Source organism: Notechis scutatus, chromosome 1, assembly GCF_049901735.1.
Source record: "Notechis scutatus isolate UNSWTSFEM ecotype Mainland chromosome 1, rNotScu1.2, whole genome shotgun sequence".
NCBI classification, from domain to species: domain Eukaryota; kingdom Metazoa; phylum Chordata; class Lepidosauria; order Squamata; family Elapidae; genus Notechis; species Notechis scutatus.
In genome coordinates, this window is record NC_142009.1 from 238,961,769 (window position 1) to 238,975,594 (window position 13,826).

General features: G+C 44.4%; 1 protein-coding gene across 4 annotated transcripts in view; it reads right to left on the bottom strand.

Annotated features, from left to right (window-relative positions):
• Positions 1 to 13,826, bottom strand: part of MOB2 (MOB kinase activator 2) — a 131,013-nt gene that overhangs the window by 5,994 nt on the left and 111,193 nt on the right. For all 4 annotated transcript variants that reach the window (XM_087950870.1, XM_087950871.1, XM_087950868.1 and 1 more), the window contains 2 exons: positions 11,150 to 11,310; positions 2,462 to 2,555 (listed from right to left, as the gene is read on the bottom strand). In XM_087950870.1, the coding sequence (XP_087806996.1) occupies positions 2,462 to 2,555; positions 11,150 to 11,310 (255 nt within the window). The remainder of the gene's footprint in view (positions 1 to 2,461; positions 2,556 to 11,149; positions 11,311 to 13,826) is intronic.

Sequence of the window (13,826 nt, forward strand, 5' to 3'; positions counted from 1 at the left end):
AGTATAGTAACAGCTAAACAGACACACAGAAACACACACTTCTGCACCATATGATTTTTTTTTATTATTCTACCACAGAACAAATATGCAAAGGTCAGCCAGTAGTAGATCCAATAGATGCATAGCTATTGTTGTATTGAATTGTATTGTTGTATTGACTGTAAACAAAAAGGAAATTCATGCAGACAAAATTTAAACATGTTCTCTAAGTCTTACATGTACTTTGCTTATGTCTGCAGACTTCTATGAAAATAGCTCTACACTATTTCTTTTGCTGCCACTATTTTGTTTAATTTATTTTACTTGGCTACCTGTAATAAAAGTTAAACATAGCTAGTGTAGCTAGAATTTTTAACTGTAGTTTGCATGGGAAATGCTGTAAAACCCATTTTAACACTTTACAAATGTTTTATTTGATGAACTCCAATAGCCTTATTTGTTTAAATTAATTAATTTAATGGGAGAAAATCTTGTTAATAATTTTCAACAGTAATATATGGTGGTATACTAAGTGATGCACCCCATGCTTATTTTTATTTGTTCAATTTTTATATCTGTCCACCTCACATACAGTACATGACTCAAATATGAAGAGTTTGAAAGGATCTTTAATGTGTTTTTATTTTTATTATATATGTTTGCTTTTAATCTGGTTTACAGATGTATGCCTCTCAAGAACTAGAGTGATTTCAGCAACTTATAAAACCAATAAACAAACAAAATAACACAATTAAAGTAAAACTCTGGATAAAGTACTGAATTTCAGAATATTTTACAATAAATAGAACTATCAACAAGAGTTGGCCACTTTCACCATTATTGTTTATATCAACAATGGAGCCTTTAGTGCAAGTAATAGAATTAGATGTTTGAAGATTAATGGAAAGGAGCGTTTCATTAATCTTTTTACAAATGTACAGCTTTAACCATAAAGTTTTTCTATGAATTCAAGAAAGCTTAATTATTCAAAATTTTTATGTTTTGATTTTAATATGGGCTTAAAAGCTAGAGTGACAATAAGCTGTATGAACCCAAAACTTTAAAAGCAGTTTACCCATTTGCAAATTAAAATTACTAACTACTTATGTAGGTAAATAAACTGAATTTTGTGTTAGTCACCAAATGGCTCAAAAAGAAAATCAGAAGTTGGAATAGAATTAAGCTTTTGAAGTGCTGCTTTCAAGATATCTTTATTATCTACGTGGTAATTATTTCAGGTTCTTTCAACCAATGTGTCTCCACCCAAAATTGAATACAAGAAAATTTGCCTTTGTCCTTCATACATTTAGATTTTTTTTTAAAAATCAAGATTTTGTTTTTAGAGCAGATTATTTTGACTGGATATCTTCAGTCTCAAGAAGTATTATGAAGCTGTACAACTGAGAAATATCATGTGATTGAAATCCAACACTGAACTTAAGTTATAGTTTGCTTTGGAGTTTCATGATAAATTTTAAAGAACTAGTTTTTAAAATCATTTTGTGTTAATTGTATTAAATGATCACTTCTACTTACAATCTATTTTTTAAGTTAGGTATTGATTTTTGGACAATAATATCCTTTAACTGTTTATGTTTATGCAGTGAAAGGGGTCTCAAAATAGGATTTGTAAATATTGTTGTACTCTGACTAAACAAAACAGTGCCTAAGCCAATATATAGAAGTGACGCTGAAAACTGAAGCAGGCAGGAAGAGGAAATAGTAAACGACTGAATCAGAGAGATCATTAGTATGAGCGTTGAAATCAACAAGCAGCTAAGTTAAGGGGCTGACTAAAGTCTGAACTGGTATATGAAGAAAATTTATATGAAACAGAGCTGCAGCCAAATGCAAACAGCAAACAAACAAACCTCCACAGAATAAACTAGAACGGATAGGATTTGGAAATATTTTTCTGCAAGAGAAAGTGACAACAAGGATCAGAATAAGAAGCAAAAATAATGTATGCTGATTCAGGTAAGATTTTTCCTATGCTGTTGTGCTCTGTCCCTCCCATGCTGGAAATATGGATGCCATTCCTAAGTGAGTATTCTAATCTCTTGAATCCAAATGAAATGTCACATAACAGGAAGTTCCGTTTTAGCCTTCTGAATTGACTGATCTCTTTTTAAAATGTTAATTGTTTTTTGGAACAGTTTTGGAACGCCACGCCACAGTTACTACCAGTATATTTGTCCTTAGGAATATCAAACTAGAAGGGTAGATGGAAATAGTGAAATATCTACCTGAAAATTTAAATGCCTGCTAGGTAGATTTTACCTTTTATTAACATTACCTGAAGTCCAGTGACAATGCTATTTCCATTACCTTTTTCCTATTCTGAGTTAACAGCAATCCTGTATGCTATCTCCACCATAATGGAGAAACATTCAGCCTCAGAGGGACAATTGTTTTGCATCCCTCAATTGGAAAAGAAGAAACATTCATGCCATCAAAATGCAACAGAAAAGCTACAACTTACGTATTGCATACTGCCATGGTCTGACACGATTCTCCTGTACAGAATTCGGAGATGGTACTATACTGTAAATTGATATGGTGGAAGAACGTTGTTGCTGAAAGACAAAAGAACACCGAAGTTTCCCTTATTACTCTGCATATTTGGGGGCTAAAAAAGAGGGCCAAAGAGCTGGGAAATTAGACATAAGTGAAAGAGTTCATTCAGCGTTATCACAACTAGCCAAGCATTTTCTTGCTGAAAATTGTATGAGCCATAACTGGCCCTGGGTGTCTTTCGCCAACAATTTCTCCTCAGCTTATCTAAATGACTAGGCAGCACTCTCTAAGGTTTCTCCTGCTACTGATAAGTGGTGGACAGTCCCTATAAAGAAACACTTTCTTTTAGAAGAGTTTTCCATGAGATAACAATCGCCCCCACCCATACAGACTTCAAGAAGGAGGTGAACACACCTATCTATCTATCTATCTATCTATCTATCTATCTATCTATCTATCTATCTATCTATCTATCTATCTATCTATCTATCTATCTATCCATCCATCCATCCATCCATCCATCCATCCATCCATCACACTTTCTTTTAGAAGAGTTTTCCATGAGATAACAATCGCCCCCACCCATACAGACTTCAAGAAGGAGGTGAACACACCTATCTTTTTATCTATCTATCTATCTATCTATCTATCTATCTATCTATCTATCTATCCATCCATCCATCCATCCATCCATCCAATCCTATCTCATTTATATGGTCAACCATCTCACAGGAATGGGAGGCATACAACAATAAATAAAAGCAACAAATACATAAAATAGTTACTATAAAACAAAATCAACATAAAAATAAAGTCATTATAAAAATAAAATCTATAAAGCCATTTACAAAGAGAGTAAAGAATCATCTGAAATGGAGCCATGTAGGAGTGTTCCCAGTGCCCTGAGTCCCACCCCCCAAGTCTGATGACATAACCAAGTTTTGAGGGAGTTCTGGAATCATAACAGGGATAGAGCTAATCTGACTTTGGGGGTGGGAGGGAAAGAGTGGTCCATAGGGCAGGTGTTATAGCAGAGAAGGCCTGCTTCCTGGGATCCACCAAATAAAACCCCTGATGGATGGTATTTGCAACTTCTTGCTCTGGTAAATCCAACGGGGTGGGCCAATGTAATTGGAGAGCATTCAGACAACCTGGTCCCATGTCGTAAGGGGCTTCAAAGGTTAAAAACAGCCCCATGAATTGAACTCAAAAGCCAATGCAGCTTGCGGGCCAGAGATATAATACTAGAAGTGCTGTTCTGGGAGCACACATAACTGATAGAGACCAAGAACTGGAATGTGAAACTAGTATAAGACAATGATTCTGTGTTCCTGGTGAATGACCCACTCCCTGTCTCACACAATACTTCTCCATGGTGCTTGTCTACCCCCTTGGCAGCTTCATCCTCAAAACCAAGTCCACAAAGACCAGGGACTAGACACTTTCCATTCTCCTCACCATGATCCTTGGAAGGGAAAGCTCTCAGCACCAGCAAAATTCCCAGCTGCCCTCTCCCCACATACTACCACCACCCCCTTATATAGCACAAGACTTATACACACACATGTACAAACAGGTTCCCTCCCATGCTGCTCTCATCAGCTGATAGAGGGCTCCTCACATTTTTCAGTTCAAAGAGAAGCTTCTTGGATGAGAAGCTAAACATTTTCAAGGAAAAACACTAAGAAAGTCCAGTTGCCTTTTTAAATCACCTTTGGGACAACCATGACCTGGATGCTTGAGGATTTACACAGACACTCTGCAAAGCAAAAAAGGCTGGCTGAAAAGGATCACTCCCACAATCCAAGCAGGAATTCAAGCTTGGATTTCAGGAAGATCCTTTTCCAGCTAGCTGTCAGGAATGGGCGTTGGTTCTTACCTGACATGCCATTTCTCTGGGAGCCGTGAGGATCATCCAGTGTGTGGGAGGTGCTTCAGTCTGTGTCGTTGTAGGCTGAGCTTAATTACTGAGGATTGCTCCGCCCTTCACCACATGGCTGCCCTGCAATCCCCAGTTTACGCGAAGTCGAGAGTGAATAAAAAATCCTGCTCTCCTCTTACTATGCTAAAGGGTTCATTGGCCGAAACAAGACCCCACCAGACGGAAAACTAATAAGGGTGGGGCTGGATGATCCTCACGGCTCCCAGAGAAATGGCGTGTCAGGTAAGAACCAACGCCCATTCTCCTGGAAGCCGTTCGGATCATCCAGTGTGTGGGACATACCAAAGCTTGGCTGTCCTACGGGGGACTCCGTCTGGTTCTGTGATCCCTGTGGTTCCTCGAGGACTCACTGGAGGACTCGTCTACCAACTGAAGCCTCCGCCGAGGCAAATATGTCGATCTTATAGTGTCTAATGAAGGGAGATGGGAAGGCCCAAGTGGCCATCCGACCAACATCAGCAATTGGAGCCTGGGTGGCCCCAGCTGCAGAGGTAGCAGCACTTCTGGTGGAGTGTGCCGTTATTCCGCTGGGAACCGGCAGGGCCTGGGACAAGTACGCCTTGGAAATAGTAGCTCCAATCCAGCGGCCGATGGTTGACGGGGACACTTTGTGGCCTAATGATGTGGGCTGAAAGGAGAGGAATAGGGATTCGGATCTCCTGAAGGGTTGGGTACGTTTAATGTAAATGTGGAAGGCCCGTCTTACGTCCGGAGTGTACCAGAGCTTCTCCCTTTCCCCGCGAGGGATTGGGGCAGAAGTTCGAAGTGTAAGTTCCTGTGCCCTGTGGAAGGCTGAGTTGACCTCGGGCAAGAAGGTAAGGTCCGGGGGAGAACTACCCGGTCGGCATGGAAGATGCAAAGGTCCTTCCTCACTGACAAGGCTGCTTTCTCTGATATTCGGCGAGCCGAGGTAATGGCCACCAGGAACGCGACTATGTATGTTAGGAACTGGAGAGAGGATTCCCTGAGAGGCTCAAGGGGTGTTTAATAAGGGCCACCAGGACCTTATTGAGGTCCCAGGTAGGGTATCTGTGAACCGTTGGGGGACAAAGTTAGTGGCTCCCCTGAGGAATGCCCTAATGCGAGGGTGGAGGGAAAGGGACCCCAGATTGTCAACACAATGACGGTTGAAAGGGCTGCGACCCGATGCCTCAGGGAGTTCGGAGAAGACCTTTCCTCAGACCCTCTTGGAGAAATGTCAACACTTGAGCGATGGGTGAAAGCGGGTTGACCTGGAAACCCTGGCAACACTTGCAAGAACTATTCCAAGTGGCATTGTATATCCGGGTTGTGGAGGCCGCCTGGCGGCTAGAATAGTATCGATAACGTGGTCAGAAACTGCTCCTTTCTTAGACGCTCCCGCTCAACCTCCAAACTGCTAACAGGAGCCACTGAGGATCCGGGTGCTGGAGGGGACCCTGAGAAAGGGATATCCTGATTGGAGGGATTTTCCAGGGAGGGGCCACCGATAGGTTGCGGAGGTCCGCGAACCATGGGCGCCTGGGCCAGTAGGGTGCCACCAGAATCAGTTCTGCTTTCTCGGAGATGAGCTACTGGATAACTCTGGGGACCAGGGCTAAGGGAGGGAATGCATATAGAAATCCTGAGGGCCAGGGGCAACAGAGGGCATTGTAGTTCTCAGCCCCGTGGGAGAGGTACCTCGAGAAAGAACCTGGGGAGTTGTGTGTTGAGGGGGATGCGAAGAGGCCCACTAACGGGAGACCGAAAAGCTTGGTCGCTTCCTGACCAGTGATGGGTGGAGCGCCATTTGGCCTGGTCCACCATGGTCCTGCTCGACCAGTCAGCTAGGGTGTTTAAGACCCCTGAGATGTGCTCGACTTTGAGAGAGAGGAGATTGCGCTCCGCCCAACGGAAGAGGCGCTCGGCCTCTCTCATCAAAGCGGATGGACTGGGTGCCCCCTTGTCAGTTGACATGGGCCTTGGTGGTGATGATGGCCGTGAGTATGAGGACATGCCGCCCGCGTACCTGAGGGAGGAGTTGCGCAGGGCCAGGTGGATGGTGTGGCGTTCCAACCAGTTTATACTGCATGCCCGTCCTACCTGAGACCATCTGCCCTGTTGCGAGAGCGAGTGGATGTGAGCGCCCCTCTGGACAGGCTGGCATCTGTGGTGAGGGTGAGGCGCTGGGGCTCCTTGAAGCCATGTCCCTTGTAGATGGCGGGACTGGTCCACCAGAGGAGAGACTTGAGGACCTTTGGAGGCACCTTGACCGTGGTCTTTGAATTGCTCTTGCCGGACCGTTGGGCGGGAGCAGGAACCTCTGTAGGGACCTAGTGTGTAACCGGGCCCAGGGAACAAAGGAAATACATGAGACCATTTTACCTAGTATCTTAGACAATTCCAAAAGTGTCACCCTTCCTGAACGTCTGATGTGTTTGACGGTTTCCTGAATGTTAAGGAATGTTTCCGAGGAAGGGAAACCTTTCCTCGAACTGAGTCAATGACGGACCCCAAGTGGGTGATCCGTGTAGATGGTAACAGTCGGCTCTTTTGCCAGTTTACCAGGAACCCATGGTCTTGGAGGGCAGAGAGGGTAGCTCTGACATCCTTCTCTGCTTGGAGTCTGGAGTGGAACAGGATGAGAATGTCATCCAGGTAACAATGGAGACGAACCGGGAGGTTCCTGAGGTGGACCGCCAGAGCCGCGAGGACCCTAGTGAAGGTCCTCGGGGCAGAGGCCAACCCAAGGGAGAGCCACATATTGTAAGAGGCGGTGGTTGTAGCAGAATCTGAGGAATTTGGAATGGGAGGGCCGGATTGGGATGTGAAGATACGCCTCTGAAAGATCTATAGAGGCTAGCCGGTCCCCCTGCCTGATGCCCCGTAGAATGGACTGTAGGGTGCATCTTGAACCTGCGGTAGATCAGGTAACGGTTCAGGCGTTTCAGGTCTAGAATAGCCCTCCATCCCCTGAGGATTGGGGATCACGAAGAGGTGGGAGTAAAACCACTTCCCCGCTGGGATGTTGGGACGGGTTGAATGGCCTGTACGTTGAGGAGATGCTGAATGGCTGAATCCATTAAGTTGCGTTTGGTGGGATCCCTCGAACGGGGGATGCCATAAAGAAGTCAGGGGGGCGCTGGAATTCAAGCGCGAGACCAAGACTGATGGTGTCACGGACCCAGGTATCAGAAGTGGAGGGGTCCCATAGGTCAGCGAAATGCCTGAGGCGTCCGCCGATGGGAAGGGAGGAACAGGGCCTATCTGGTGCACTGGAAGGCTTCCCTCCGGGACCCCTGAAGGGCCGTCTGTAGCTGCCGCCCCTCCTGTTCCTGTCATCTGGATCGGCTTGATCCAGGGGCTGGAGTGGCCGGAAGGAGGGGGGTCTCAGATACCTGGGCTGGAAAGGGGACTGGTAGGAGGGTCGGGAGGAACCTCTCCAAAAGGCTTGAGGGGTTCTTGACTCTGACCTCCGAAAAAAATGGGGGAAGAAATTTTTCTTGTTTCGGGTTTTGGATAGCAATGGCTCAAGGGCGGTGCCAAATAGTCTGTCCCCCTTAATGGGGGCAGTGGCCAGCTTAACGTTGTGTTTTATGTCCGCCTGCCCGTGCTTGAGCTGGAGCAGGCGGCGAGCTGTAACATGAGAGGTTATTGCTTGGGCGGGGAACTTAACCACATGGTAGGTGGCCTCGGCCAAGAATTCTGCTGCGGCCGTTAACTTGCGATGTCCTGATGTGCCCTAGTGTTAGAGGGGGGAACATGCTGTTTCAGTTGGCAGAGCCACCGGATCGAGGGCCTGGTGAAAAAGGAAGCGGCCATGGCCGATCTGATAGCCCAGGTGTCAGCCTGATGAGCCCTACTCAACGGCAGTTCGGACCTCTTGTCCTCGGGTTTTAGAGCCTCCAAGGGGTCACTGGGGGAGGACGAGGATACTAAGCCAACGATGGGTTCGACTACCTCGGGGGTGTTAAGCAAGTTGCAGAAGCTCGAATCGAGGTTAAGAACCTCTTGTCCTGACTGAGTGGGGCAGGGGGAGCTCTTATAGAGTCCACTGGTCTGAGACTAGGTCGTGAAATGTGGGTGGGACCGGAATAACTTCCGCCTCCACCACGGGTTGCCTAAAAACGGCGTCCTCTTGTCCCTCTGCCGGAGGGGGGGAGAGTGAGGAGGACTGAACAGATAGGCCAGAAATGCTCTTGGCCTTAAATATCCGGGATTTAAACATGTGTGGCTTGAACAAACCCACAAGGTGGGTTGATCGGGAGTGAGGCCCTCGTCCTCGGACATGTCCCCTTCCATCGGGTCTATCTTCGATAGGGGTTCCCCTTGGTGTATGGACCCCCATTCAAGATCTTCCTCCTTCCCGAACCGAACCAAGTCCTCTATAGCCTTCTCCATTTCCCCTGGGAGGGGGCTGTCCCCCTATAAAGGTACCTGACCATGAGTGGGGTCCAATCTAGGCAAGGACCTGACCGATGGCGAGTCGTGTTCGGGCGCCATCGAGGGGGGACCGGACCTGGACATCTGTTAAAGGCCCTCTGCTATCCCCTGGCGGATAGCCTGTTCCATCCATGCTTGCATGTGCGCAGGAATCTCGACATGGCGGCCTCCTCCTGGCGCAGGCCAGCGGCCGTGGGCGTGAAAGTGGCTTCGAGCGTTCGTCTGGTCGTTGGTTCGGGCACCTGGTGTCCCTGTAAGCTGCGCCTGGAGAGGGAAGAGGAATCTGGAGGAGGGGGGGTGTCTGGAGGTAGAAGGAAGGGGGCTGGGGGCACTGGTTGTGCCTCTCTAGATCACCTGTCAAATTCTTTCTCCAGTGCCCTATGGCGCCTTAGGGCGTCTCTCTGAGAAGCCTTGGAAGTTTCCTTAGAGGCTTCCTTAGCCTGTCTGCGCAGGTGGTAGGACTGAGATCTGGCCTTCAACGAAGGGCCTCTAGTGGAATTGTCATCTGCCATTATAGAAGAAAGGACTATAGCTCCAATTTAAGGCGGTTGGCTCGCCAAGGGTTCGGCCTACAACAAAGGCCGGGTGTCCTTTCAGCTGGCCCGCACCCCCCTTTTGGAATTTAGATATGTAAGTTCTACAATATTATTATTGTTATAACCTGCTTATAAGCACTGTATATGTAATCCAATCAGTGTTGGTAATGCGTTATTGCCATGTACCAATAGATATATATGTATATCTCTATATAATATTTCATTATTATTATTATATTTATTATTATTATTATTATTATTATTATTATTATTATTATTATTATTATTATTATTATTATTATTATTATTATTATTATTATTTTTCATATACAAGAAATGAACAGGGATCTGTTCAGTGCTCCCAGGAGGGAGTGACCTCAGATATAATGCTAAAAATCTCCAATTGGCCAAATAAACGCCTGAGGCTGGAGTGAGGCCTCTGGCAGCTGGAGCTCCCAGGCACAAACCGGGAGGGATAGGCTGCGATTTTCTGCTCTGAGCATGCTGCGGAAAGCCAACAAGATAGCCAATTAAATTGAATCTGCAGTAGCTCTCATAGGCTGGCAGGCCTACAACAGGAGCTAGCCCCTTCGCAGCCCAACGAGGCCTATTAGAATGACGCCTGTTATACACGCGGCGGCGCCCAAAATGGCGGCCGCCACCTCTCTTTAATCCCGGGCGGCTCAGAGCGCTACATAAGCCTCTCCGGCACACCTAGGAGCCGAGCGAGGCAGCCAAGTAATTTTCGCCCCTTGGTGGGGCGATCGGCGTTTGGTGGGGGAACACCAGCTGCGCTTATCAGCGCGATCGATAGAGCCGCTATGAGAGCGGCGCAAAACAGGCGGCAGGCAAGGAGCCGAATTGCAAGGGGAGGATTGGCGCCGGAGCGCGAAAACCGCCGCTCTCTATCCCCCTGGGGCGAAGAAACGCGCTCCTCTACAGCCACCCCAATTGCGCAGAGGCTAAGGGAGAACCAGGAAATAAAGGGCAAACCTGAATAATAAGGAATCTGCTTGAATCGGCCAAAGAGTGGGAGATACACAGCCTAATCTGACGAAGGCTGAGCGTAAACTGGGGATTGCAGGGCAGCCACGTGGTGAAGGGTGGAGCAATCCTCAGTAATTAAGCTCAGCCTACAACGACGCAGACTGAAGCACCTCCCACACACTGGATGATCCGAACGGCTTCCAGGAGAAGCCAAGATTCTCCTTAATTTTTCTCATGCTTTTGGATTGGGGAGAGACTTGTTTCTTGTGAAATGGTATAATCTGAACTTGTTAGAGAAATGGTTGCTAAATTTCAGTCCACCTCTGAAAGTGGGAAAAGAACACGTTTCACATGGAAGGAGTCATTGATCGTTTTTATTTGTCACAGGTCTGGTCCGAAAGCAGCTGATTTAATCTGGTGAAAGTGGGTGGGGGTGGGGAAGACAAAACATTGAGCAAGCAAGTGGTGGCTCTCTCTTTCTGTCTTGACCACATCCTTGAGATCTAGGAGCTGAAAAGAATCCATACAAACATGACAACCTGTTGCCAAGGTTACCTCTATGCCATCCCCCAGCACTGAAGCAAATGAGCCAAATCCGAAAGATTTTGTTTCAAAAACTCAGAATACAGCATCTTTAAAATAAATATCAATCTGAATGCAAAGATTATTTGCATTTTGATGAACATTAATAGCCTGCCTTTATCTACTCTTTTACTTAAGAACATCTTTGATTATTTGAAAAACAACTAGCACAATGTTCAGTTGTTGCAAATATCATAATACTTACTGTTGCTAGCTAGCCACTCATTAAGATCTATTTCACGTGGTAATATAACTAATTCTTTGAATTCAAAATCAGTAATCCTGGACTTCGTATATTCTGGTTCAAGATACAGTTTCTTTTCTTCTGCTGCAGGCTTTTTACCATTTGGTTTTCCCTTGGATTTCCTGCAAAAGAAATGGAGAAAAAAACAGATCATGGATTAAAATCAGAAATAAAGGTTATCCAAACTTATGTTTTTATGCAACTTAGCCTGAAGTTTCTAAATATTTCTCTGAAACATTTCTCTGAAACATTTGCTAACACTACAATCACACCATACTGTCATGTGGTTCTTTTTGTGTGTGATTAAGAAAGCAGTAACTCCCTCTTTTGCAGTTTCAATCCTTTTTTTCTGAAAAGAAGGAAAGAAAAAAAAACCTTTATATGTGTGTACTTCCATAATCCAGATTGTAAAATAATATCTTCAATTTTCAAAATTCTTAATCAGAGTTTTTTCCCCCTGGTGTTCTGAGAATTCTGGGAGTTGAATTTGATACAATAGGAAAGGAATCCAAGGTGAAGTTTGCTATTTCAAATAATAAGACAATGACGTTTGTTTTACTAATCAAGGAGAGAAGTGATCAAGAACTAAGGAGAATTTTCTTAACAGTGAGGACAATAAACCAGGGGAACAGCTTGCCTTCAGAAATTGTGGATGCTCCATCACTGGAGGCTTTTAAGAAGAGATTGGACAGCCACTTATATGTAATGGTATAGGGCAGGGGTGTCCAACCTTGGCAACTTTAAGACTTGTGGACTTCAACTCCCAGAATTCCTCAGCCAGCTTTGCTGGCTGAGGAATTCTGGGAGTTGAAGTCCACAAGTCTTAAAGTTGCCAAGGTTGGACACCCCTGGTATAGGGGTTTCCGATCTGAGCAAGGGATTGGAGTACAAGACATCCGAGGTCCCTTCCAACTCTGTTATTCTGTTCTGTTTAGTTCTTGTATACTGTAGTTCCTAATATACATAATAATATAGAGCTATATATACACAAACACATGTACACGTTATTGGCAAATACTTTCTTTTCATCCTGTTCATGTTTCATTTTATTGAAGCCTCCCTCTGCCAGAAGGTCAATTAATGCTGTGTTCTGTAATTCAGATGTCTAGTTTAGAAAAGAGCAGCTTCAAAAAAGTGAAGTCATCCATAATGCCAACAAAATACCAAGGTGGCATTCTGGATTGTTAAATACACAGAATAACTTGGCCCCTAATGGTTTGTCAGTATTGATAAGAAGCTGCTGTAAAAAATTCAAAACAAGATATATGGAACTTCAAAAGCTTTATTTCAATTACATTTTATTTGTTTCTTGACTCTGAATTATATTAAAATAAATCTGTAAGTCCCATGCTCTTGTAAGAGTCACTGTTGTGATACTACAGGGTTTTTTTGGGGGGTGGGGGGGATTTTACATTTAATGAAGTGAGATTCTGACTCCTCAATTTCTTTCTTTTCATTTAAACCTCAATTTTTCTCCAGGTACTTGAAGACTGTAAAGCTCGATGTCTCCACTGAGTCAGGCTTGTGCTTTTCCTCTGGCCACCATTCAAGCAGAGTCATGATTCAAATGCGAAATACTATTCAGAAAAAAAGGAATGTGGAGATTCATGCACTTGTGAAAAACCTGAATCTTTATTTCTTAGTCTAATTAACTATAACTATAATCATTGGAGGCCATCGGATTGACCTCTTCTTCTGCAATGCCAAGCTACAATCATTGGGTCCATTTGTCCAACTAGTAAACAGTACAAATCCACTTGAAACAAAGCACTTTGCCTCAAGCTAGCCAAGAAAGCACACCACCCTGTGTTTGCCTCATTCCAAAGAAAGTCCTGTTCAACCTCTTGAAAACTGCAGACAAACTGGCTGGAGTTGTGTGGTCTGTTCTTTAAGGAAAATCTCATCATAGAAAAGGATTTGAAAAGCTACGGAATAGACGAACAAAGAATGCGGTAGTCTTAAAAATAATATTTGCCAAAATTGCAACTACTTGAAAAATTGAGTGAAATGGAGTTTAATATTAGAGTCCTCAGCCTGAGATGTAATCGTAATGGATTTCTTGCTCCAGTAACAGGTTAAGCTCAGTGACCTTTGAGCATCCTTTTAATTTCATGATTCTATATATCTGACTCTGGGTAAAGTTTAAAGGCATACTGTACAAACATGGACCATTTTGCCACATTCAAAGAGATTGTTTTAATAAGGTTTCTCTTTGGATTGAAGTAAGCTACAGGTAAACTTGAGTTGGTTCACTTTTTTTGCTAGCTTCAGGTAAAATGCCTAATTTCAGTCGGACTGGTACTATTTACTAAGCAGGATGAGCTGGAATTTGACCCTCCTGGGTGGGAAAAAATTATAGAGTCTGCTTCAAATTATTACAGTCAAGCTATTGACAGTAGCAAGAAACAGTGGTACCACTGTTTTCCTGTGGAGGAAAACATCATACTAAAGGTAACAATTGATATTGTTACATTTCCTCATTTAAGATGGAAGACTGTTGCTACTTAAAAGGTGAGATTGAAAAAAATACATTTTATGCTTTTAGGCAAGAGCAAATATCCACCAGGTGGAAGGGAAGAGGACAAAGAAGACATTATTACATCAAGAAACCAAACAGCCATCACAAGATAAGCATACA